This window comes from Crotalus tigris, unplaced genomic scaffold, assembly GCF_016545835.1.
Source record: "Crotalus tigris isolate CLP2741 ecotype Arizona unplaced genomic scaffold, ASM1654583v1 scf7180000017564.2150845, whole genome shotgun sequence".
Taxonomy (NCBI): domain Eukaryota; kingdom Metazoa; phylum Chordata; class Lepidosauria; order Squamata; family Viperidae; genus Crotalus; species Crotalus tigris.
Window position 1 is genome coordinate 973946 of NW_024096475.1, and position 27511 is coordinate 1001456.

A 27511-nucleotide genomic window follows, 5' to 3' on the forward strand; every position below is an offset into this window, starting at 1 on the left:
AGTCACGTAATTCTCACTTGTAACCTTCACAGCTGGATTCCAATGAACAATCTTAGTGGGGAAGCCAGCAGGAAGTCATAACTCATGATCATGTAACATCATACTTAAAAACTCGTGGGGATTCACTTAACAACCACAAGTGGAATTAACGAAGTTGGGTACAGTCACATGCTATTTCACTTTACAACCATGTCACTTAGCGATGAAGTTGCCAGTTCCAACAGTGCTAAGTGAAGACTATCTATATTGAATCTCAGCCTCTTGGCAACTACACAGACAAGTCCTTGCAATCTTCTTGGCAATATTTTTGGCAGATATTTGCTCACAAATGGAAATCATACTGAAATGTTGATTTGAAAGGACTCTGCTCTTCTATAAGAAAATGCACACTGATTGAAATCCAGCACTGCACTCTGTTAGAAATAATACAATAAGGGCAGCAAATATCTACACTTATCTGACTTAAGCTTATTTTTTCTAGTGCAACAAATAACATAAACAAAAAAACCTTACTTTATTTACATACCTTTGAATTCAGTCTTGTGGCCTGGTTTTGAACTCTCACAAGCTACACATTTGGTTGCATCTGCTTTGTTTTGCACTAAGCAGGTTTCACAGTCCCAGCTTCCCTCTGGTTTCTTGAATTTGTCTAAATTCAAAAATCCTCCAGAAAGAGGAGGTAAAGATGAAGCACTGCCACTGACCATAGGTACTGAACTCCCTAAATAACAAAACAAAATGATATAGAACAACTATTACCAAAAGGCCCATTCCAGAAAACTGCTAATTTAAAATAAACAAGTTTAATAGCTGCTTCATAGGGAGAAATTACAAATAACTCTTGAGCATAGTATCAATATTCATAATTTTAAATGCAAACTAGTTTCCTAGATTTGTTATAATAAAACACCTGAGAGCCGAGGGGAAAAATTAAGAAAGATTACTTATACCAACTTAAACTCCTGCAGAATAGGTGGTGCAAAGCTATGAAATAAATAATATATGTTTTGCTTTACTGTCAAAATAAAAGTCCAGAGTGAATCTAGAATTCTTGAGAAACTGGCTAACATATTAACTAAAGAACGTATGTCCAATTTCAACTGGGCAGTGATTTCTAAAGATGAATCCAGGATAAAAATCTATCAAAGAAACATTAAGAATCACCTAACAACAGAGGTTCTTTTCAGTATTCTCATTTGTGCCTTTAATACATGGCATTATAACATGAATATCACTTTTTTCCTAAAACCAAAAAAACAGGCATTCAAATTATCTGTATCCATACATTTAATGTCTATCTTTTTGGTATTTGGTAGTGTAATAAAATCCTGCATTATAATTAAACATAGGCATACATAAACACGGTCATCATAAGGGCAAAAAATAAAATAATTACAATACTAAAAGCAGGCTACACATATTTTTAACATTAAAATATTCCAGTGTATTTTCAGTGGTGTCCTAGGCTTTATACTTAAAATAAATTACTTAATAGTATAGTCTTGTATGTGTTTTCAGAAGAAAGTGATTCAGCGTTGTTTTACTTTCCAGTAACTGTGTTTAGGATTCTAGCTTGGGGTAGAGTCTTTTTTCTGATACAATTTTCAAATGCTGCAAACTCACCTGCTTTGCTTGCTTGACAGGCCACACACTGGTTGTTCTCTTCCAGATTTGACACTAAGCACACAGAACACTCCCAAGCACCTTTCGGCTTTTTGAATTTGTCTCCAAATCCTAAAGTGTTTGTTACGTTAGTAGAACTAGAAGAGGAAGATGCTGTTGTGGTTGCATTGTCTATGACAAAAGGCAACACCAGAGCTTGTTTTACTCCTGTTCCAGGTTTTGGTGTTTCACAGGCCACACATTTTGCAGTTTCTGATTTGTTCTGGACCAAACAGGTATCACAGTCCCAAGTTCCAACTCCTGCTTTAAACTTATCTCCAAACCCTTGTGCTTCTGTTGAAGAAACTACTGATTTGATGGTAGTGTTCTGAGTTAAAGTCCCCGTCTGTTTAGCACCATTGGATGTTGGCACTTTTGTAATTTGGGAGGCTGTACATTTGTTTTCTGCCAATTTGTTCTGTGTAAGACATGTGTCATGTGGCCAATATGTTGGCATTTGCTTCACAGGATCTCCAAGTCCTGAAACAGCTCCAGAAAATTTACTTATTGCAGGCCTTGTGTAAAGTACTGTGCTTGTTTCAACAGATGGTGTGATTGGTGATGAGGACGTTGATAGACTAGCTGGGGAAGGAAAATCTAAGAAAAAAAACCCAGAAAAGAACCTTAAGTTTCCGGCAAAAATTATTCTGAAACTACTTTAAAACAACCAACATTTTAGTAACAATATGTATTTATCGAATTCCCTAAAATTTCCTTTGCTAACCACTGTCCTGAAAATAAGATTATATTAAAATCATGTCCTTAAAATATGCAGCATGAGCTTCTTTTAAAAAAACTTACCTGGGAAAAGAAACAAAACACATTTTAAATGAATAAACATATAAAATACATCCTATGTTATGTAGGATGTGCTTGATTTCATAAAAATAATCTTATATGCACCAAATCAGTACAAATTTCTAGCTTCTTCATATGCTAAATTCTTCTTTTCTCTTAAGAATGCTTAGAAGAAAACAAATTATTATTTCCATATAATTAAAATCTCATTTATTGACTCACCAGGATTTTTTAAAATATCCAGAACACTCCCTTCTTTTAGGACTTTTGCAGGTTTAAAAGAACCATCATATTCAATTTCTTTCTTATTCCTTATGCTGTTGACAGCTGTTGATGGGAAAAAAGTTTAAATAGCATTGTGACCTTGAGCAAATATATATGAGATAATGAACTAAATATTACAAGAGATTTCATGAAGAAGCTTTTACAATTAGCAGTTTCATACTGTCATACAAGTTAAATAATCTTTCTTAGAAGATCATGAGAGCCTAGAATAAATTTTACCTAAAGTGAATATATGGTTAAAAAACTATTTAAAATTGGAAGACATTTTCACTTTTGAAAGAATAGTTAATAAACTTTAACCATTATTTTTCTCCATTTCTTTTGAACTAGGAATCTTAGTACCCGATTTCCCAATCAAGAGAAAAATTCTACATTAAATGCATAAAATTACCTGTATTAATTTGGGGTGATAATGAAGTATTTCTGGATCCTGAAAGATCAGATGATTTTGCAACAGGAGCACTAAATTTAAAGCCACCAACCTGACAGAAATAAACATTAAGGGTCAAATGAGAAGTAGAATAGCCCTATTCTATAAACAGGAACAGCACACCTCTACTTCTGAACTTTAAACCATTTTCTTTTCTATTATTACCATCTTCCCTTGCCATAAAATCACACATGCATTATTACTTACAGATACTGGAGGCAGCATTTCTGCTTCAGTAGATTTTACAATTGGAGATGAAAATTTGAATACAGGACTGCTAGCTGGCTGTACCTAATTTAAAAAAAATCCAAATATTAAACAGCTACCCTAAAGCAGCGGTCCCCAACCTTTGTGGCTTGGAAGCCCAACGAGGGGAGGGGTGGGAGGAAGAAAAGGGAACTGGGCTGCACAAGAACATAACTAGCCATTGTTTGATTATATTTAGAAATAAACACATACAAATAGGAGATTTTGCTGTGAAAAACGATGCTCTGCATTCCTAAACAAAATGTTTCCTTTTCTGCTGCATCAAAGAGGAATTTCAATAGTAGTATGCAATATGGCACAAATTATGTTTAATATCGAATCTTTTTCAAACTGTAGATGTTACTGTTTAAGGGAATGACAACAGGTAATGCTACTAGTATCTATTCTATTTCTGACTTAATTCCTAAGCTTCTGCAACCGTCAAGCAAAACATGGCAAGTTTTATAATTAAAAAGAAATGTATCTATGAATGTATCATTCTTTTATGCCAACATAATTCTCATACAACAAATGCAGTTTTGTTAAATTTAGCAGAAATTAGTATGAATCTTCCAGCCAGGCTTACAGAATGCAGCATGGATTTATTTCCAGATAAACAATGCAGGACTGCAATCTATACACATTCACACTAGGGTTTATCTTTTCAAAGAGGTTTGTATGAGGCACTTATTTTCAAATACTGTAGTTATAGCAGCCATACATTTCAAGGCTTGCACCAGGCTGTCAGCCAGGAGCACCTTCTGAAGCAGCTATGTAAACCTGGAAAAAGATGCAGCTGCTTTTAGCAATCTGAAAAGCAATTCTTTGTAGTTACCCCTTCATAATAAAAGCAATTCTTTACACAGCCTTAGCAGATACACAATGCTGAACATATACAGTGTGTTAGTTACACAGAATAAAACATCTTCATGAAGAATACTTACCTCATAGGTTATATAATATATAGTCACTTTTGTCAAACCCCTTGAATTAAAGCTGAAAGTCCTCACTTAACTCACATCTTGAATGTTTTATTTGAAATTCAATGTACTGATGTACAGAGGCCAAATGCCAACATCACTGTGCCAATATACACAAATATTATGAAGTAATCTCTTTTTATTGTAATACTGATAACTTTATTACTGTCATGAACTTAAAATCAAAATCCATCACACACACGTAGTCTATATACTCTAGAACAGTTGTGGCGAACCTAGGGCACGAGTGTCAGAGGCGGCACTTGGAGCCCTCTCTGTGGGCACACATGCTGTCGTCCCAGCCCCGTCTCCCCCGACGGCCCCCTCCACACCAGCAGCCCCTCCTGGAGGAGAGACACCCCCAGGCATGGCCCGCTTGGAGCAGCGCAGCCAAGGACATGGCAGCTGAGCAGTGGGGACAAGACTCTGCCCTTGCGCCCTGTCGCAAAAAGTTGATGCTGCAGGGCAAGGGTGGACGGCGTGGCCGCCATGGCGCTGCTAGGCTGCCTGGGTGATCTGTGGCGAGCTGTGGAGGTGGGTGGCCCTGTGGTGGGTGGAGGCGGGGCAATTTTTGGGCACTCGGTCTCTAAAAGGTTTGCCATCACTGCTCTAGAACTAGGCAATCTGCTGATTTCTGTTTGAGAACACAAAGGCTCGAGCAACCAAGGCCAGTGTTCATAAATTATGGATTGCTGACATACTTGTAGTGCACCAGGTTGCTTTTATTAGTCTATACCAGGGGTCCTCAACCTTGGCCACTTTAAGACTTGTGGACGTCAACTCCCAGAATTCCTCAGCCAGCAAAGCTGGGAGTTGAAGTCCACAAGTCTTAAAGTGGCCAAGGTTGAGGACCCCTGGTCTATACTTTTATTATGAAAATATAAAGCAGCTAGCCAAAGAGAACGTGAAATGATAAAACCCAAAGCTTTATGAAGGTACAAATCAGATTAAGGTAGAAAGTATATGCAGAAAACAACTACTTTATACACAATTTACCTTGTTAGTCACTGATTGGGCAGTGCTGGGAGTTAAGGATGAATGAGAAGTACTAGCTAGAGGGCCAAAGCTGAAGTTTGGCAATGATGATGCACTAATGGGCAGAGGAATTTCTGGTAGTGCTGGTATCTCCAGCTCCAGCTCCAGCTCCTAAAATTAAAAAGTCAAGTTAAAAGTCAATTTAAAATCTGTATTTTAAATTCAAGTTTGCTTATTTATAAAGAAAAAAATTAAAGCAATTTAGCCAAGAATTGAAAAACTGTTGAAATGATGAAACAATTCAAATATTTAAAAAAATATCTAAAAAGAATATACATGAAAACGGAAAATATAAAACTTGCAAGATGTGGCATTTTTATACTTCAAGCATCTCTTTTATCCATCGTGGGATAAGTTGAGATTTCTCCTGTAATGCTTAATACAATATCCCATATGATGCACCTGCCTCTGAAAACCCACTGAATGGCTCATAGTTATTAAAAGCTAATAAACTGCTAATAAACCTAAATAGTTTTATCTATTATGTTATTTAAACAAACTAAGAATAATAGGTCTTAAGTGACCCCATAATCTATGGAACGTTTAATATTTCACATAGCTTCTCCACTAAAAAAAAGTATATTGCAAAATAATGAATATTTTTACCTCATTTTGTGTGGATTTTGGTACATGGTGGATACCTCTTCCCCTTTTCATCTTGCCTCCACCACTTCCCACTGCAGGTGGCAGTCCATTGGATGTAGAAGTCGTGAATGCAGGGCTTGTGATGCTGTGGACCCAGAATCAATATATGTTGCAAAAAAAATTTATGCACACTGAAACAGTTAATATATCCTATAAATAACAAATATAACTATGGGTTTTTTTCCCAATCAGAAGTTAATAAAAATATAAAATCCTTATGGTTTTATTTTCCATTGCCATATTTTTTCTCAAGGACTACCACACAAAGACAGGTGCATCCTGTCTTGGATGGCAGATCTTGCAGACCTTCTACTTTTTAGAAATTTTTAAAAAGTTATCTATCAAATTCCCTTTCACGTTTTTGACTAAACAGCACAAAAACATTAGTTTCCTAACAAAAAATAAGCAAGCAGGCAATAAATAGTGAGTCTTACATCCCTTTGAAATATATGACCTCACTATTTCCTCTCTTTTACCTATACATTCAGAAATTTCCAATTTCAAGATAGTTCTGTTACCTTCGCCAGTGTTTTACAGGCCTATCTTATGCATTTCCAATTCAGTGTCTGTAATTAATACTTTTTTTTCTTTTACAATATCCAACCGTGTGAACCAACAAGCAATCTCGTGCGATACATTTTCTCTTGCTCTAATCCACTGTCTTCTACATATCTTTGCCCAGAATAATTCAATGAGGGCAACTTTGTGAACATTACAGCTATTTTCTGTCAGTCAGTTGTGGCAGAGAAAATAAACTAAAACTTAGGAACAGAAACATTTTGACAGATTTAGTCCTTACTCTCACAATCTGTACTAGGTCTTCTGATTCACTGGAGAGATTTTTCAGAAGGCACATGGGTCTGAAGGAGAGTAAGGAAATTAGCACACAGTAGGAGCATTCAGTAATCACTGAAACTTCGATTACGAAGTGTAATCACTGTAGCCCTGGAGAGATCTGTTGTAACTTTGAACGGTTGCTAAGAGACTGGTCATAAGCTGAGGATTATTTATATTTCCTTTTAGGTTGATAATATATTCAATTTCTTGCTTTGAAAAATGAAAAACATAAAAAAGTCAAATATTATTCATATAGGTCTTTCACAAGCACAGTAGACTTTACATACCTTTCCGATTGTTCACTTTGCAATTCCATTGTGAGCCTTTTCTCCTGCCCTGCCTGTAAAGAAGTATTTGCTTCAATTTTTAATCCATTTATTTTCTAATCTATTGTTTTATAACAAGGAAATTTGCACTAATTAATGAAAAACACCAGCTTTGTTTACTCAAACATTTCTCAAACTCCTTTTTTTATTTATATGGGTTTCTTCAATAATACCTCCTTACTGCCCCCTGCTGTTCAGAATAATTTAAACATTTCTCCTCTAGGCAGTAATAGTAATAACCCACTTCCAAAAAATCTTGCTAGGAAAACTACATCATCAACTTGAAGGCACCAAAACAAAAACACACCTCATAATTAATTCTGTTAGTACACTAGTCAACATTCTTTTCAACAAGGAAATCAGATTCCCACTATTTACATTAACAACAACAAAAATCCTTTAACCCATTTTGGTCACAAATCATATCTCAAAAGCATACTAAATAAGCAAGTTGTAATTTCTATTTAGTCAGCCTCCAAAAGTTTTAACTAAACTAAGTGCCATGCTACTATTACAATAATATTTAATAAACTTTTCTCAAAATGCTAATTCAAATTAGATCAGGATACAAATACTGGAGAGGAATGGAGTATGTATAATAGTTAAGTGTATAATTAGATGCTTTGACATATACTTACTTTATGGTTCATCTCTAGTCTCTGTCGTATCCTGCCCGATTCAGCAGCAGACACGAGAGAAGGTTTAAAAAACTGTGAATGAGTCATTGACCGTGAAACAGGCTTGGGTGTCACAAGCTTCTGAACAGATGGATAATGAGTTTCAACCTTTAAAATAAGAAATATTCACTGATCCAAAAGCAACCAGAAGAAAACTAATTCATCAATACACATATGAAAGCTTTTGGTGCAATTTATATACATTTAAAATAATTTTGAAATACTTTTGCATATTTATTTCAAACATTAGAAATATACTCAAGGAAATAGATTAGTGTGCCAAATCTAAACATTAAATACTTGGAAAACCCAATTAAACTTAGTAAAATTTACCCTAAAACAATATGTATTGGATTAATATAAAATATTAATTACATTTGAATATGATACATACAGAGAATTATTTAGCCAGCTGGCCATTTCAGCCAATTTTATTAACAAATCATACCAATTTAGTTTTACACAACAAATTATGGCCAGTAGGCAGCACATTTGCTTGGCAATAAACCATTAACATACTTCTGGTTCTGGCCAACAATTACTACTGCCAACAATTTATTATACTATGAACAGACAATTCCTTCTTTTTCCACTTAATAACAGGTGGCTGCATTTATCTGAATGTGCCAAAAGGAAAACAGCATCAGTTATCTATCTGACATCTTTTTCAGTTGTCAGTTAGCAAGAAATTAATGTTTAAATACAAAATTCTATAACCCAGAACTGAAAATAAAATATTTATTTATACAAGGCCAATGTAGCAAACTGAAAAATTACGAAGTAGAAGATGAAACATTATATTACATATGTTAATCTAAAACCTAAATTCTGAATATGAACAACAGAAGGCAGTCTAATGTTGTTTGAGGGATAGAACATTTGTGGGAATACTAGATTTTTCGGGGTGAGGGGGTTCCCCCCCTCTGGACCTTATTAATCCAATTGTTCCAATCTTGCAGAACAATAATTGATTCATGGTGTTGGAGTGTGGTCTGGTATCAAAAGGTTTATATTTTTAGAAAACTGTTAGAGCATCATTTGAATGGCTAGATCAGTATAGTTCCTGGATTTTTCATCCCAAATCAGAACATTCTGTTCCTTCCTAATTTTTACTGGAACCCTATAAGCCCTCTGTGTCAGAATTCACATAACAGTTTCACATCAAAGAATTAAATACATTTTGCACTGCTTAAAATTAATGGTAGGATTTTGTAGATTAACTCACCCTTTTCCTTGATGAATGGAAATTGGTAACATTCAGCATACTGTTTTCCAGAGGCTGAAATAAAAAACACAAAATTAAGTCTTGGGTTTAGACACTAAGTTTGTCAGGAAATTTCAAAAGTTTGAAAATTAACTTACAGATGACAATGGAGTAGAAACTGAAGAAGGAATTCTTTTAGCATCCTGTTGAATAAGCATGACACGGTTAAATTATAGGTATAGAAAGAAACATTTATCAAATGCAATTGTAATACATAGATAATATTGTGTTAGGTACTAAAAATAACTTTTAAAAGAGAGTAATTTACTGCTAATGGACTTGATAACTTCTCCAGAGACTGCAAGATGCGCCTTGCAGTGGAACTTGTCACTCCATAGGATTGTGCGCTTGCTTGCTTGGCTTTCATTTGTCTTCTTATTGGTGTCTGAAAAATCAACACAACAATCCTTATTTTTATTTTTCCTATTATAGCAGAGACAGTAATGGTCAGACTGTCTCCTGAAGTTCTACAAATTTGGAAAAAGAATAATCATTATGTTCAATATGATATAACATAAGTCAAGAGAAATTTTTGGCTTCTTGGCATAGTGAAATAATATCAAGACCTATGGAAGGATGGGATGGATGGATGGAAGGATCTGGCACTGAAAAGAGAAGGATCAAGATATGCAGTTACAGTAGTAATCTTCTACTTCACACAATTATTCATCTGCCACCATGTGGTAACATGATATTGGTAATCAAAGGTATGTTAGGGGGAAAAAAGACAACAGCCGCTGCAGTTCTTTCCTTTTAGCTGACTCAATGAGGAGGGGAGGAGACATGGGATCATATTCCATAACTTTCTTGGGGATCCTAGAAAAATACTTTCAGTAAGACTGTTGAGAAGTATAGTGGAATAAGTAACATTATGAGATGTCATTGTAACAAGCCACAATGTATAGCTTTCACTTTTGTTTTTACTAGGTTTAAATTGAAATATGTTTAACACTGGTAGGAAAACAATGAAGTTGGAAAACTTTATTGACATTAAAGGCCTTGCCCAAAATCTTGCCCAGAAGAGAGGGAAATGATGAGAATACAAGAGCCTGAAGTTTATGCAATTAATTACAAATCATGACCGAAATAATCCAAAACCAGTATATCCCATGCTCCCAATGCTGGATAGTCATCGGAAAAATTACATTACTTAAATGGTAATATGTTAAGACAGGAATATGCATAATTGGTACATAAAACATAAAAATAATTTCCTAACCCTTATGACTTCCTGAAATCACCAGCATTTATTTACCTGATACGGAGTAATTCGTAATTTAGACTGCCTTGTTGCTGCAGCTGCACCACCATATGTAGTTTTGCCAGGATAAAATGGAGAATTCCCAAACTGATTTGCCTTAAGAAATGATGCATTACCAAGTGACTGGAAATACAGAAAGATATTTCATTAGGAATCTGGAAACACAAGTAACAGGGTTAAAGCAGCTATTATGTAGTACTTACAGGAGAGAGTGCTCCAAAGGCAGAGAGATTAAATCCAGGTTTTTTAGAACTATTTGCTGAATGTTGAGGAAGAGAAACAGGTCTTTCACTCTCTGCAGACCACAAAGGTGGCACTGAAGCAATTTTTGAAACTGCTATATCTAAAAATATACATATAATTGCATCAAAGTCTTATTTATATTATAAAATCCATTTTAAAACAAATATAATATAGAGAAAACTTTAACCCAGCCCTCGATTCATTTATTTTATATTATAATTATTACCTGGCACATTGTAAAAAAATAAAGCTTCTAGCGCTATTTTCATTTTCAAAAATGCTTCTGGAACCAGACATATTGTTAAAAAAATAAAAAACAGTGCTTGACTGAAGCTCAGCACTGTATTTTGAACGTACAAAAATGTAAGCTAGGATGGTTGCTAGACATGAGTAGGAAGTGTTTTCCTGGGGTGCATATGCTGTTTCCCCCATTATTAATTAATCAAGTAAAACAAAGAGCAAAAGAAAAAACACACATTTATATATACATACATACATACGTACGTACGTACGTACGTGTGTGTATGTATGTATGTATGTATGTATGTATGTATGTATGTATGTATGTATATATATTATTGCTCCTAGAAGCACGAAGCCGAAAGCACCAGCCTGAAGATGACGAATGAGACTTCGTCGAAACGTCGCCGAGACACTTCCAATTTTACGTGGGAGAAAACCCGAATAACCAAAGACCTACATACAAACACCCGCGAAAACCTCAGAAAACAAATACACACACACACACACAAACCACTATAAGTTCCAGATAATTTTTCACTGTTAGTTTAAAAATTACAGTCAAATTAGTTACCTTTATCAGATGCCCTTGAAGAGAAGCCACTTGTAGTTGAGATGTTATCATCTTCATGCTGCGAGGTAGAATATTTCATTTCTTTTCCCAGTGAAAGTCTAGAATTATTAACTGGAAATGCAGTTGATGTGGATGGTTCACAGAGTGGTGATGGGGAATCCAAAATGTTGCAGTTAACGTGACTCCGATGAAGAGAGGGACGTGTTAAAATATCTGTGAAATTTAAACTAGATCTACTTGTTGATGGCTCTAAAGAGAAAGAAAGAACATTGCACCACCATCTGAAGTAGCAAGTACGTGTAGAAAAACATTAAGGACAATTTTGTATCAGTAGCCACTCTTCTGTAAAGGTGATGAAGAGGGGGAAAAAAGGAAAACCAAGGAAAATCTTAAATTATTTATAAAGGATACTAAATAATAAACACTGCCTACTTCATACTATGCTTCAATTTTTTATTCCTCTCTAGCCCAAAAATGGAAGAAAAGAAATTTTATAAGAATAGCTATTATATTTGTGCGAAGAACTATATTATTATAACGAAACTGTTGTTGTACATAAAGAATAAAAAGATTCTTTTACAACACTACCCTGCAGCATAGAATTTTAATAATTTTAAAAGACTAACACACAATATAAGCTATTATAAATGACCACTAGGCTTTATATTAAATTAAGCTATTGAGTGATTAGATTTATTTTATATTTATGAGTAATCCTGTACCTGCCTTTTTCATATATAAGCATTTAAGGCCGCTTACAAGTATTGCGGTACAAATTATAAACATTTATTTTTATTTATCATATTTCTATAGCTACCCATTTCACATGAAAGTAGCGACTCAGAGTATTGTACAGAATTTCATTATAATAAACACACAGACAAAACAACACATACGTACAATCAGTCATAATTAAAAAATGACTATAAAAAGGTACACAAAACAGGAAAGGATGATATTAACCACAGAAAATCTCCCAGGTTCCCCAAGATCAGATAATATCTAGGCCGGGGTAGGCAACCTCGGCTTTTATGACTCATGGACTTCAACTCCCAGAATTCCTGAGTCAGCATAGCTGATCTAGGCCTTGAAGGAATTGCAGAATGTTGAGAGGGATGGAGTTAACCACACTTTGGTTGTGGGAAGCTGGACTGAGGTTGCCTTGTGTAATACCTGTGGGATTCAATTAACAATGACAATCGGGACTGCAGGCATTGCCATTGCTAAGTGGTGTGGTTGCGTTTTACGAACACATTGCTTAACAACAAAAATTCTGGTTCCAGTTGTTGTTATTGTTGTTAAGTTGAAGACACTTTGCACTATTTTCTCTTTCCAATAATCCTAAGGTATATTAAAACATCCAAAGATATAGTGGAAAAGAAGGTTCCAATATGCTTCATGTTGAAGCAAAGGACTATCAGTTTAGATAATTGATTAATTTCAATGAAAAATAGTTGAAATAGGCAAAAGCAACAATTGTTGCTTTTAAAATTTACATTCAACAATTTTTCAGTTAAATAAATAACGAATAATGAGAAATAAATTTCCCAACTCAGTCTGGGATATTGGTATCTTTTTGTGTTAAAGGAGCTAATTTCTTCTGTCACTTTCAATTCTTCAGTAAGCTATTTCTAAGATTAGGGAACACGGTGTGTACAAGGTACTGATAAGGGCAATTAATGATACTATTGGCAAATATTGCTATAGGAGTACATTTCTATTTAAAACTCAAGTTAACTGACACATAAACCAAATTTCTTCGTTCACTTCTTGGCATACAATCAATTGGATATCTAAAATATACCAAATAATTATTCTGATTAAATAATAAATATAAAAATGTACTAGGCGGTCTTACTATCTTCTTCTGTTGCTTAATAAAATGCTGGCTATAAAAAGTAGTTTATGGTAATGATTATTAAATTAAATTAGATTTGTCACTGAATTTAATCTGATCATCTTGGAAGGCACCTGTTAGAGCACAAAGATATTGGCAATTATATAAAAAAGCATTCCACAATATGTCAGTCTGAAAATGTAACAAAATCTTTATCATAATTCATAAAGTTTGGAGAAAATTTGCAATGTTATTATTGATTACCCTTATTAATAAAATAAACAAACCTACCTCCTAAAGTAATTCTGGTTGGCTCAGGAGTGATTAGACCATCTATTTCAAGAGCATTTTCAGTGATATCATCTGCAAAGGCTGGATGGTAGTTTATATCCCCTTCCAGATTTCTTTGTTCATTTGGAGATCTCTCTTCATTTTGCGTAAAATATCTTTGAAGCCAAGTTGGAACAATGTTTTTTATAGATTCCTTCACAATGTTCATAATTCCCTATTGAAAATCAAGAAAACATAGTTGTACATTGGAAGCTTTACTGCATAGTTCAGACTACTAAACTACAAAAGTTCCTTTAGGTAAGTTATTTCTAGCAGTGTCGAGAAATCTGAGCTAGCAAACCCAAAATTATTTCCTAAAAATCTTTAAAAAGTCTGGTCTATTTTTTATCCAAATAATATTGATGTTTCAAATTCTGCCATACCTATAAAGATTTCTCAACAGCTAACACAGAAATACTAACATACAGAACAATTCCTCTCATCACAATTATTTATTATATTTATATTTGACCCTTCATTTGGGACCTTAAATTAGCATATGTAGCATTTTTTTTCTTATTTTACCTCCCAACTCTGTGAGGTAGCATGACTGGTATAAATGCACCACGTAACTTGCATGGTTCACTAAACATATATCTCCCTATTCCTAGTCCAATGCCTAATCCACTACACTGTTAGATTCCTACTGTTACATCTTCCTATACTTCCTATTCTTCCACAAAGGTAAAAAAGCTGTTTCCCTCATTCTTAAGAATTGGGAAGAATAATATTTCCCATACTGGGATAATTCAAACACAATGATACTTTTATGGATTGTCTTTCCTCTTCTCTGTAATAGTATTCTTGAGAAGAACCCTAGGATGGATTTTTACTTCTGCTTTTAATATGTTAAAAAAACCCACTTAGAACCCTTTTGGGTTCAAGTTTGTGATAGGAGTTGAGATTTCTACCCATTTTTTCCTTTCAGTGATTCCACTTAGCACAATTTCAAAACTTTTTTCCCACAACCCTCCTCAATATCTTGGAACCATGGCAATGTGTCTATATTTAAAAAATATACAATACGGTACATGATTAAGAATAAATCTGTGATTTAAAACAGAAACATGCTTAAATATTTTGCTGGCCATTATAGTGAAAGAGAAAAATGAATGCTGCATTTCTTAGTAAAGACTACTGAATTTATGAATTTTTTTAGTTCATCTGACCATATTTCCCATTTTCATTTATTAATTCTAGAATGTGCCACTAATACTGAGGAATGTTACATGCTGTAGATTTTAAACAGTATTGCTTGCCACATAGAAAACTGTTTCATGACACAAAGCCATTTTTGTTTACTGAAAAAAGAAAACACACTTCTTCATTTAAGTAACCCCTGCTCTAAATGAAACTTTTAAAAACAATATCAGAATACTTCTATATTTCTTTCCCTGACTTCATGTGGGTGGGATATTTGTTTACCTGCCTTTTGACTAATGTCTCAAGGGAAGCCTGCTTGCTATCCCAGCTAATATCTCTTTTAGTAGCAGATGAAAATGTTTTTGTTTAAACAGTACATTTTGTTAATTAAAAATTTATCTAAGTTAACAGTTAATATATATTTAGCAGCTAATAAAAATTAAAACCAAAGTGACCTTTGCAAGATATTAAATATAAAGAGAGAAAATGGGCCTCCACCGGCAGGGGGTTATAGGTTCTCTTCTGTGTCCCCATTAATGGCATCTCAGATATTGACAGAATGAAATGGAGAGCATTTCAATTTAAACATATTCAGAAGATAGTCTTCAAGATATTTTATTCCTATGTTTATGGCTTTAGATGCATTAATTTTGGGAACTAAGCAATCACATGCATATGCTGCCCAAAACCATCTTTAATAAAAATAGATTGAAAAACCTTCTGAAATACCGGTAAGTATTTTACTGATCAGTGTAAGTATAGCCTAAATAAGGTTCTTGTGGGAAGGAGACAATGGCCAACCCACTCCTAAGAAACATTCCCTTAATCCAGAAGATTATATCAATTACTGCTCGGAAAGAAATCACCACTTGAGAGATGCTGTTTGTACAGTTGTAGATTGGGGGGCGGGACATCCACTATCTCAATCTTTCATTTAGGCTTGGTTGATGGCCAGAATCAGCCATGGAACTCCCAGAGATGATCTTTTATGGGAGAGACTGAAGGAATGTGACCCTGTTTATTCATGCGGTATATCTGATACCATCATTCTTTGCAGATTATCTGGAGGAAAGCAATTTATCTTCTAGGGCAGGATTTAGAACAAACAATTTTGGTTGTGCTTGTGGATGAATTGTGGCAGAGCTAGGTTACACATGGTGAATAAATAATTGCCTTAGGAAGTACAACTGGGGATGCTACAATGGTTGCAAGTGTGAAAACTAGTCTTAAGTGACTTTTTTTCAGTGCTGTTGTAACTTTGAACAGTCACTAAACGAATGATTGTAAGTCAATTACTACCTGTACTGCAACGTGCTCTACACAGGAGAGCCCTTGAAAACCACCTGGAATGCAGCAATGAGCATGCCTTGGACTGCCTGTGCAACACTCCTACTTCCGAAGCTGCATGAGTTGCAAGCTTGCTTCCAGGTTATTTTCTCTAAGAGCCTATGTGACATAAGGCCTGATAAGTTGAGGACCTACCTATCTCCCATAATATCCATCTGGCCATTTGATATAACAAAGTTGATGTGCTCTGTGTTCCTCTCTAAACAATGCCATCTATCAGGATCTTGAAAGTACACCTCCTCTGTCACTGCACATGCCCTCTGGAATGAGGTTCCCTCTGAGATTTGGATTTTGGAGCAGGCCTCCATCATGCTGGTGTTTCAGAAGGTCTTAAAGATCTACCCCTGTGGCCAGGTTTTTGGTTAGGGCGATTCAAGTCCTTCCAAGTAGCGTATGAGGTTTTTTAATTATTATTGCCTAGTTCTATTACCTTTATGCTCCTTTGTCTTTATTAATATAATTATGTTTTCTGTGTTTTTACTCTGTACAAATTGTAATAACAATCCTAGATAATTTGTTAGTTGGTGACGCCCTGCTACAATATGCTTGACTTCTACTTCCACGAAATTTCTCTCAATAGTGTCTAAGCCTTTGCATCCTACTGGGAGTACCAGAAGGCACTATTTTATTACCCAAGGATACCTAACATCTATAAAATTAACCGGAGGGAGTTATCTGGAATTTTAGGACTAGGTGAAATGAATATACTGATGACACTCAGCTATCCTTCTCCAAAGTAATTGCCAAAGTGATGTAACTCCTGAACTAAGCCTCTGGAGGAAATAATGAGCAGGATACACAATAAACCGAGAGTGAATCTGAGAATGAGATCCTGTGTGCAGGTTTTGGGAGTTTGTTTTAAATGTGATTGAAATTCCTACTGAAAGGATAAATATGTAGTTGAGAGATGTTCTGATAGTTACTGGATACCTTAGGGATCCCTATGACCAGGAAGATCTTTTACTAATTTCAGAAAATATGCTAACTACTACAGATCAGAGTATTTGACACGTCTCCATTCCTGTTGAGACTTGGTCAGTCATTCATGGATTATAAGGAAGAGTCTACTGCCTATATATACCAAGATTGGCATGCTACTATCTTGCAGTTACGTGCAGGCCGGTTTCCTTGAGATGATTTTTGTATCCTGGAGTGAAATCCAAAAAGCATTTTTAGATGTGTAACAAACATACTGATGGCCTTTCTTCACCTAGACCTTCCCAGTTGAATGCTGACCATTTTCACTACATTTTAGCAAAAATATATAAATATGTTACAGATACATATAGGAAATAAATACCACTCTCATTAAGTTAAAACCAACTGGCTTTAAAGAAATACATTGGATCAATGTCAAAGAAGACAATCTAAACTTCCCATGAAATAGATGCAAATCCATCAAATTCTATAAAATTGTATGTACATATTTAATTTGACTTTGGGTTCATTGGAACTGACTAATATATCATACTACAGTGAGGGGAAAAATTATTTGATCCCCTGATTTTGTATGTTTGCCCACTGACAAAGAAATGATCAGTCTATAATTTTAATGGTAGGTTTACTTTAACAGTGAGAGACAGATTAACAACAAAAAATTACAGAAAAACGCATTTCAATAAAGTTATAAATTGACTTGCATTTTAATGAGTGAAATAAGTATTTGACCCCTTCGCAAAATATGACTTAGTATTTGGTGGCAAAACCCTTGTTGGCAATCACAAAGGTTAGATGTTTCTTGTAGTTGGCCACCAGGTTTGCGCACATCTCAGGAGGGATTTTGTCCCATTCCTCTTTGCAGATCCTTTCCAAGTCATTAATGTTTCGATGCTGACGTTTGGCAGCTCGAACCTTCAGCTCCCTCCAAATATTTTCTATGGGATTAAGGTCTGGAGACTGGCTAGGCCACTCCAGGACCTTAATGTGCTTCTTCTTGAGCCACTCCTTTGTTGCCTTGGCCGTGTGTTTTGGGTCATTGCCATGCTGAAATACCCATCCATGACCCATTTTCAATGCCTTGGCTGAGGGAAGGAGGTTTTCACCCAAGATTTGACGGTACATGGCCCCGTCCATCGTCCCTTTGATGCAGTGAAGTTGTCCTGTCCCCTTAGCAGAAAAATACCCCCACAGCATAATGTTTCTACCTCCACATTTGACAGTGAGGATGGTGTTTTTGGGGTCAGAGACAGAATTCCTCCTCTTCCAAACATGGTGAGTTGAATTGTTGCCAAAGAGCTTGATTTTGGTCTCATCTGACCACAACACTTTCACCTAGTTCTCCTCTCAATCATTCAAATGTTCATTGGTAAACTTCAGACGGGCCTGTACATGTGCTTTCTTGAGCAGGGGGACCTTGAGGGCACTGCAGGATCTCAGTCTTTCACAGTATAGTGTGTTACCAATTGTTTTCTTGGTGACTATGGTCCCAGCTGCCTTGAGATCACTGACACTCCACGAGGTGAGATCTTGCATGGAGCCTCAGACCGAGGGAGATTGACAGTTATTTTGTGTTTCTTCCATTGGCAAATAATCACACCAACTGTTGTCATCTTCTCACCAAGCTGCTTGGCGATAGTTTTGTAGCACAATCCAGCCTTGTGTAGGTCTACAATCTTGTCCCTGACATCCTTGGACAGCTCTTGGTCTTGGTGGAGAGTTTGGAATCTGATTGATTGATTGCTCTATGGACAGGTGTCTTTTATATAGACAAGCTGAGATTAGGAACACTCCCTTAAGAGAGTGCTCCTAATCTCAGCTCATTACCTGTATAAAAGATACCTGGGAGCCAGAAATCTTGCTGATTGATAGGGGATTAAATACTTCTTTCACTCATTAAAATGCAAATCAATTTATAACTTTTTTGGAATGCGTTTTCTGGATTTTTTTGTTGTTATTCTGTCTCTCACCGTTAAAATAAACCTACCATTAAAATTATAGACTGATCATTTCTTTGTCAGTGTGCAAATATACAAAATCAGCAGGGGATCAAATAATTTTTTCTCTCACTGTATCTTCAAGAGACCCAAATTAAACCTCATAGGAGGAAACACAGTATTTCTAGTGTTTGTAGCAGACTCTATATAGCATTTTTTCTGCTATCTATATTTAATAATTAACATGTAAGAAATATTCATTTACATCATGGTCATTGCCCTTGTATTTAAAAAAATGTTATGCGTTTTGAAACGATTTATTCTGAAAATAAGATAATTCTATGGAATAAATTGTATGGATGTGAAAGTTAGATCATAAGAACGGCTGAGCGCCAAAGAATTGAGGCCTTTGAACTATGGTGCTGAAGAAGACTCCTGCGAGTCCCTTGGACTGCAAGGCGTTCAAACCGGTCAGTCCTAGAAGAGATCAATCCCGACTGCTCTTTAGAAGGCCAGATCCTGAAGTTGAAACTCAAATACTTTGGCCACCTAATGAGAAGGAAAGACTCACTGGAGAAGAGTCTAATGCTGGGAAAGATTGAGGGCAATAGAAGAAAGGGACAACAGAGAATGAGGTGGCTGGATGGAGTCACTGAAGCAGTAGGAGTGAGCTTAAATGGACTCCAGAAGATGGTAGAGGACAGGAAGACCTGGAAGAACATTATCCATGGGTCACGATGGGTCGGACACGACTTTGCAACTAACAACAACAACAACAAATGGAATAAATAATGGGATTTTTTTTCTCTGGAAAGGTGCAAAAATGTACAGGCAGTCCTCAAGTTACGAACACAACTGAGCCCAAATTTTCTGTTGCTGAATTTTGCCCCATTTTATGACCTTTCTTGTCACAGTTGTTAAGTGAATCACTGCAGCTGATTAGTAACAAGGTTGTTAAGTGAATCTGGCTTCCACAGATTTTGCTTGTCAGAAGGTCACAAAAGGTGATCACATAACCCCAGGACACTGCAACCCTCATAAATATGATTCAGTTGCCAAGTATTTGACCAATGATCATAAGTGTGGAAAACGGTCACTTTTTTCATTGTCGTTGTAATTTGAACAGTCACTAAATGAATTGCTGTAAGTTGAAGGCGACCTGTATTCATGAATTTGTTTTCCTCACAATAAAGGTAACATAAATAATAAAGATAACATTTGAAATTACTGTTCATAAAATTCAGAAAAAATCCTACAGACTTCAAACCAAACATTAGTTTAAAATAGATCACTTTAAAAAACCTGCATAACAGGCACACACTGTTTACTGTTGTATACAGAATAAAGATTTCAGGAATTATAATGACAGGAACAGAAAAAGCTGTCTCATATCAAATCAAGCTAACAACCTGTCAATCTAGTCCAGCACTTCTGACAAGTTATTAGCTTTCCAAGGCTTTAGGTGAGATTTTTTTTCCAAACCTACTTAGAAACACCAGAAAACTGAATTTAGGACGTTGCATGCAAGCATGAGTTGTACTGTTGAGCTCTGATACTTCCAATACGCTAATATACTATTCATTACATAAGCTACATAATTATAATAAATAGCATGTGTGCATTGACAAAAATATATATAAAGAAGTAATACAGTAGTCAGATTCTGAGGATTAAATGCATTAAATAATGGCAATAAAGCAAACAATTGCAATGGAAGACATATGCTCTTTCTAAGTAATTGGAATCCTGAAAAAAAGCCTCTCTTACCAAACTCTTTATAGTATATGATTTTTAATCTTTTACATGATTATTTAATTTACTCATGTCAGTGTCACATTTTTTAAAAACAAAGTTGAAATAGAATAGCACAGGCCTCACAATTAAACTCACAGCCTCCCTTATTTTTGTTAAATCAGGTTAAATGTTTCAATTAGGTTACCGCCACACAATAAATAGCTCTAGTTTATAAATCAGTATTGTTCATTTGTCAAGACAATAAATGTCATGTTGTCCATATAGTTTAACAAAATAAAAATAACTCAGAATAAATTTTACAACAGATCTATCACATTTATTTGAATTTAATTTGTTTTTGGATATGCTGGAATACCGGAAGTTTCAAATCATGCAAAGCCGGCTTACGCTCTCCAATCTTTTAAAAATGGTATAAAACCAGTTTGCTTTCATTAAATCGAAAAGCAAAACCTACTTCATAGATTACAATCACTAGGCTGCCTCTTCTTTTTATAGAACTATCTTGATCAGATTAATTTATTTTTTAAAAAAAAACTCCTACCAATGAAATCAAACCAATTCCGCGATAAGTGTGTACGAAACGCACGTTTTTGCCCTATACCACGTGCAAAAAAAAAAACAGTGCAAAGGGGAAGATGATACTAGTCTCGACCGCCTCTAAAAGCGAGTCAAATCCACAGAAAAGCGGGGAAAAAGTGATGGCGAGGAGGCCTATTTTTTTGTCTCTCCCTTTCGAGTTAGCCCATAACCCTGAGGGGAATCCCTTTCCCTCAAGTTTCCTCCATTCCCTGGCTTTACGTTCCATAGCACGGCGTAGAACTATTAACAATTCTAATTGTTTCCTTCACGATCTCTCTCTTCTCTCACACACACATACACACAGCCGCTCGCTCCGGGGCTTTTTCTCCCCAGTCTCCCACTGAGGGAAAGAAAAACCCGATCTCTCCCGGGGCTCGCAGCCCGTCTAGCCAGAACGTGGCCTGGACTCCCCGCTCAGGCCGACTTCCTCCCCCCCCCCCACTTCACCCCCCGGCCCTGCGCAGGCAGGGGAAAGCGCGTGAGTGAGTTTTCCCGGCAGTTCCGGGGGCTGGCGGTGGCTTCCTCTCCCTCCTTCTCCCTTACCGCCGTCCCCACGGATTCCATTCTCCCGCCGTAGCCTCTCACCTGCTTGTTTCTTGGGTAAGGCTTCGAGGAGGCCGCTGCCAGATGATACCGTCGCGTCCGGATCTTTCCGCCGCTCCTACCGCCTCCACTTTCCCCTGAATCCATGTTGGTACTTATTCAAGTCTCCCACCCACCCTCGGCGCGCGGCGCAAACAGAGGCAAGGCCCGGCCTGGCCCGGCCCGACCCGGCCCCCGCCGCGCGGGCTCCCTTCTCTCCCTCCTCCTCCTCCTCCTCTTCCTCTCGCCCCCAATCCCGTTCTGTGCTGTCACTGTCTCTATGGCGATGCCTCGCACCACGCAGCCGGCCTCGCGCCCTCACAGGATGCCTTCTTTTAGGTTTGGCTGGCGCGCGCGCGCGCCGAATCCGTCCCTACCGCCCCACTTTCTCCTCCCTTTCCCCCCCTCCCTCCCCGTCACCGTCTAGCTTTAGCTTGTTCGAGGTTTCCCCCTCCTTCCTTCTCTCCCAACCAACCAGAGGGCACGCATCCGCACAGATTTTCGTCACCAAGCAGCGACTCATCTGGTGCATCATCCTGCGTTGAAGTCCAAAGCTCTAGTGGGAAATGTAGTTTTTGGGAGAGGCTGCGCAGAAACAGAGCTATCAACCCGAGTTCTGCGATTACCAATGAAGCACTGGGCGCCAGTGACGTAATCTCGCGATGCGTTCTGTAGGAGAGCTTGGCGCTTAATATTCTGAAACTAAAAGCCACTGAACGTTTTTTGTTTCTTCATCAGCCTTGCAAAGATCCCCGGTGCTGTTACTCTTAGGAACAGAGCCCTTAACTCCAGCTAGAGACGTAATCGGCCCTCTTTGAAACTATCTGTCCAATACATTTGAAGATCTTTATTATCCTAGTGGTTTACTTACCTAGTAGATTAAAAACGGAGGGATCGTTTATCTAAATGCTTTTGATTGCGGTGATAGGAGTTAGTGTTTGCTAGTGTGATAAGAAATTCTCTAACTCGCAGCTATTTTTCTAACGATTAAGCGATAAAGATGGGCAAATGACTCCTTCCACAAAGGTTCTTTGCATAGAACGCCTGGTCTGTGCATAGATGGTTATGTGTTTGGGAAATGAAATGGGGTTGTTTTGTTTTCAGTCGGGCTGAAAGGCATTACAGTATTTTAGAGCAGCGAATGTTGCAGTACTATGGCAAGAGTGGAAAAAAGCCAACGCTGATGAGATTCCTTGATGGGAAAGCATGCAGACATAAGCATTGAATTATTACCTAAATTAGGCAGCAATCAGTTTGGTTCCAGTTCCGCCTTTTTCTCCAGCTGGGAAGGTGTGCTGGATGGGCCTTATTCCTAAGGCAAGCAGCCCAAGCGTACTGCTGAGGATCATGAGCTCCTTGCTCAACCTGAGCTTGCTGCACATCCCAGGAAGAATTTAACTTCCGATTTGCAACAATCTGACCAAAGCGGTTGGTTTAAACTTTAAACTATGGGGATAGCCCAAGTCAGGAGAACAGCTATGGGAGCAACAACAGAAGGATGAAGCTGGGAAGGTAGCAGGGATGGACAGGCCAATCAATGAGATTCTACTATGTGAGGATATTAGTAGCCACAGTGAGGAAGGTAGAAAGGGAGGAAAGATGGTGGAGTAGTTAGGCTGGCACAAAAACCATGAAAAGTAGGAAAGGGAATGATAGAATGGCCCCATTTGCCCTGTAAATACACTCTGGAATCTTATCTATGGACAAGAATTGAAAAAGATGAGAAGTGAAACCGTTTTTTTAAAAAAAAACAAAAACGAGAAAACAACAAAATCCAGTTGCCTTTTGGAAAAAGCACCTTTGGGACTCCGGAATCTTGTTTCAGTCAAAACCTGGGTACCTGCAATGACTGTTTTGGACTGAAATTGTTTCAGAATGAAACAATTTTTTGTTCACATTCCAATCTTCTGTTGGAAGAATTGCTTAGAAAGTGATATATTTAAGAAAGTATGAAGGAAGATAAATATCTTTATCTAAAAGTAGCTTAGTGCTCTTTATCAAAGAGCACTCATGTTCTATTGATTTCTTCTAATATTATCACACTGAGTACATTTACTAGGGATTTTTTTTATAATATTACTGCAAGAGGTATAGTTTGGAGAGATGATCTAGTATCTAAATGTGTCCTGAAGGTAATATTACATATTAACAAAACCACAATTGAGATTCTATGAACCGTTTAGAACTAGCCATAATTCTGTAGTACTGTGATCTATAACATGATCTGAGATTCATCAAAGTTCTATAATACCAATATTCTATATAAACAAACAACATGCAATCTCATGGCTTTATTGAACAGTCAATATTATTTTTTTTAAAGTAAGATAATTTTAAAGGTTTTCATAATTTGATCAGTCAGTGGCTTGTTTGGAGAAATTTTGGGCCACTTCCATTCACATAACTACCTCAATTTATTGATTGCCTTGCATGAATTTCTCACTTTAGATCATACCATATAGGTCAGCGATGGCGAAACTTTTAGAGAATGAGTGCCCAAACTGCAACCCAAAACCCACTTATGTATTGCCGGGTGCTGAGTGGGTGTGGCCCACTGGGTGGATATGGCTCAGTGGGCATGGCTATGGTGGCGTGGTCAGGGTGGGCATGGGTGACAGGCAATTAATATGTGTCGCGAAAATTGAGCCATGCATACAAAAAAAGAATGATACTTAATGCAGAAACTGGTAATCAGATCACAAAACCACATCCACTTCTTTGAGATATACCACCATTTTCCCATTGGATGCAAAACAGACATGGAGGACTAATGGCCTTTGGGACAATAAATCTGATGAGTAGCTCACTGTAGAAGAAACTTAACTACAATTAGTCCTCAACTTACAATAGTTCATATAGTAACCCTTCAAAGTTACAATGGCACTGAAAATAAAAACGACTTACCATTTTTCACACTGCAGCATCCCAGGATCACATGATCAAAATTCAGACACTCATCATATTTATCACAGTTGCAGTATCCTGGAATCATGTGATTACCTTTTGCGACCTTCTGACAGCAAAGTCAACGGGGAAGCCAGATTCACTTAATAAGAGTGTTTTTAACTTTACAACTGTGATGATTCCGTTAACAGCTGTGGCAAGAAAGGACGCAAAATGGGGCAAAATTCACTTAATGGCTATCTCGCTTAGCAACAGAGATTTTGGGTTCAATTGTGGTTGTAAATAGAGGACTACCTGTATAATTTTTTTTTTTTACAAAAACTAGTTGCTCACTGATAACCAGAAGACCTGATGAACCAGCCATACAAATGGCAGGTCATCCTCCACCAAGTCCGATTGCTATCCAGCTTTTCCCAACTTGGATTCTTCCTTCCAGATTTGCTGAGTAGAGAATTCTAGGACTCATCATCCATCTTTTACTCTTATATTCTTCAAGTAATTGTAAACTTTTGTGCTCAAGTTTGTAGTGATATATGTGGTTATTTAGAACTGCTTATTGGTCCTGTACAATTTCTATGTTTAATGGCTGAGTTTTATATATATATAATATATATACATACATACACACACATTTGTATATCTATATGTACACCTATAATCAGGACTTTAGCTCAGACATTCCAAGCATGCAATATTTCTTCTGCTTCATCTATTCTACACAGAATCATGGTTTGTGCTTCATGACCTACATACCTTTAGACTGTTTACATCAGTTAAACTTCTGTAAATGGGTAATGTTTTCATGTAAATCTGCCATTTGCACATTCCAACCTTCCTGTACTTTCTTTTTCTTCAAACAACACATCTCATTAAAACCAATTTTTGCCCCATTTATTCAGAGCTTGTTTCCAACAGCGTGCTGGATCATTCAAACCATAGGCAGCATTGTTTTCTATAATAATGGTTTCTGCTTAGTATACTCCCATGCACACTATTCTTGTTCAGGTTTTATGTGAGCTTATGTTCTCTGATACTGGAGAATACAAGAATGATCTAGAGCAGTGATGGCAAACCTTTTAGAGACCGAGTGTCCAAACTGCAACCCCAAACCCACTTATCGCTGGGTGCCAGGTGGGCATGGCCCACTGGGTAGACATGGCTGTGGTGGTCATGGCAAATTGGATGGGTGTAGCCAAGGTGGGCATGATCACCTCAATGTTGTTCATGGGGAGGGATGCCTGTGGGGTTCGGGCAGGGTTGGGGGAGATCCAGGGGGTCTCTGGCAGGTTTATCCTGCTGGGTGAGGCAAGGCAAGGCGAGGGAGGGTGAGGGTACCATTGTCACAGGGCAAGATGAGGCGGGGGCTGGGGCGGCTGCTGCCTGCCACCATCAGCCGCTGCACACAGAGGCCAGTCAGTGCATGGGTGCTGGGATGCATCTGGCCATGTGGGACCTCGGTGAGTTAGCGGGCTGCTCGTTGAAGAGGGACGGTTGCCATTTCTGGGGCATGGCGCGTGTGCCCAGAGGGCTGAGTGCCGCCTCTGGCACGCGTGCCGTAGGTTCACCACTACTGATCTAGAAATCTTTTGCTTTTACCCTGGTTTGCTACCTCCCAGAGTATTGCATGTCTTTTGGGGGGGACTAATTTTGTCAGATGATCAGTCATGGGAAGAGTTAAGAGTTTTGTTTTCTCAATTTCTATACTAATTCAGCATTATGGGTTTTTTTTACTATTTGTAGACTTTCAGCTTTGTAGACTTCAACAGCATCAGAGAATTTTTCTGAGATCTGTAGATTTCGGTTTTGATAGTGGCATTATTTAGTTTTTAGAGACTGATAACCATCATTGCCACAGAAAGGGAAATTCTTCCTAACTTAACTGCCATAAGGCATAATTTAGGGAAAGGGACTAGGAGCATGTCCACCCTATCTGACATAGTAAGATAGATAGATGTCCTTAGGAAAAGGGTAGGTAACCTGAACCTGTGCCACTTAGGATTTGTTTGATTTGTATACTTTCTTCCAGCAGCTGAACATAGTATAGCATTCCCTCAATTTATTCCACAACTCTTCTAAGACCCTGGACGTAGTCTCTTAGCTACAAATACACAATTGCAATTATAAATTCTCATAGAACCAGTTGCACTATGCAGTATTATTTATAAATTAAAAATGGGTTTTGAGGAGAAGCAGGTAGAATAGCAACTTTGTACTTGATGTTGTCTACAAGATAATTTAGATTTTTAGATGAAACATTATAGTTATATCACTAGAAAAAATATAAGGTTTAGAGTCAAGGATTACTAGACTAATTCACTGTTAAAATTTGTAATGTTGCATGCTGAAGCCATTTATACCACCATTGCCATTTCTGAAACGTTTGTAAGTACAACCCAATAAAAATGCATTTTCAGACACTGAAGTTACTTCCTCTTGAAATGAGTATTTTAATAAAATGACCATAAGCAAGATATCAGATACCAATAAATGGATTTTTTGTTCATATATTGTCTTGCATGATGTCAACTTGCCAGATGAATCAAAATTTCCACCTAATTTAATTCCACCTCCAATGGAAATCAACTAAGTTAATGCACCACTGAAGATCTAGTACTTAGCATATCCTTTATGGTAAAAGAATAGGTTTTTACAAGCATA

At 37.1% G+C, this 27511-nt stretch overlaps 1 protein-coding gene across 2 annotated transcripts in view; it reads right to left on the reverse strand.

Annotated features, from left to right (window-relative positions):
* The window catches only part of NUP153 (nucleoporin 153), a 33678-nt gene extending 11329 nt beyond the window's left edge, over positions 1–22349 (reverse strand). For both annotated transcript variants that reach the window (XM_039349025.1, XM_039349015.1), the window contains exons 1-17: positions 21953–22349; positions 13632–13845; positions 11504–11752; positions 10650–10789; positions 10441–10569; positions 9454–9570; positions 9284–9328; positions 9147–9200; positions 7883–8029; positions 7206–7258; positions 6043–6166; positions 5398–5547; positions 3383–3466; positions 3137–3227; positions 2683–2787; positions 1624–2259; positions 527–721 (exon numbers count right to left, since the gene is read on the reverse strand). In XM_039349025.1, the coding sequence (XP_039204959.1) occupies positions 527–721; positions 1624–2259; positions 2683–2787; positions 3137–3227; positions 3383–3466; positions 5398–5547; positions 6043–6166; positions 7206–7258; positions 7883–8029; positions 9147–9200; positions 9284–9328; positions 9454–9570; positions 10441–10569; positions 10650–10789; positions 11504–11752; positions 13632–13845; positions 21953–22057 (2638 nt within the window). In that variant the 5' untranslated portion in view covers positions 22058–22349. The remainder of the gene's footprint in view (positions 1–526; positions 722–1623; positions 2260–2682; positions 2788–3136; positions 3228–3382; positions 3467–5397; positions 5548–6042; positions 6167–7205; positions 7259–7882; positions 8030–9146; positions 9201–9283; positions 9329–9453; positions 9571–10440; positions 10570–10649; positions 10790–11503; positions 11753–13631; positions 13846–21952) is intronic.
* Between the last annotated feature and the right edge of the window lie 5162 nt (positions 22350–27511).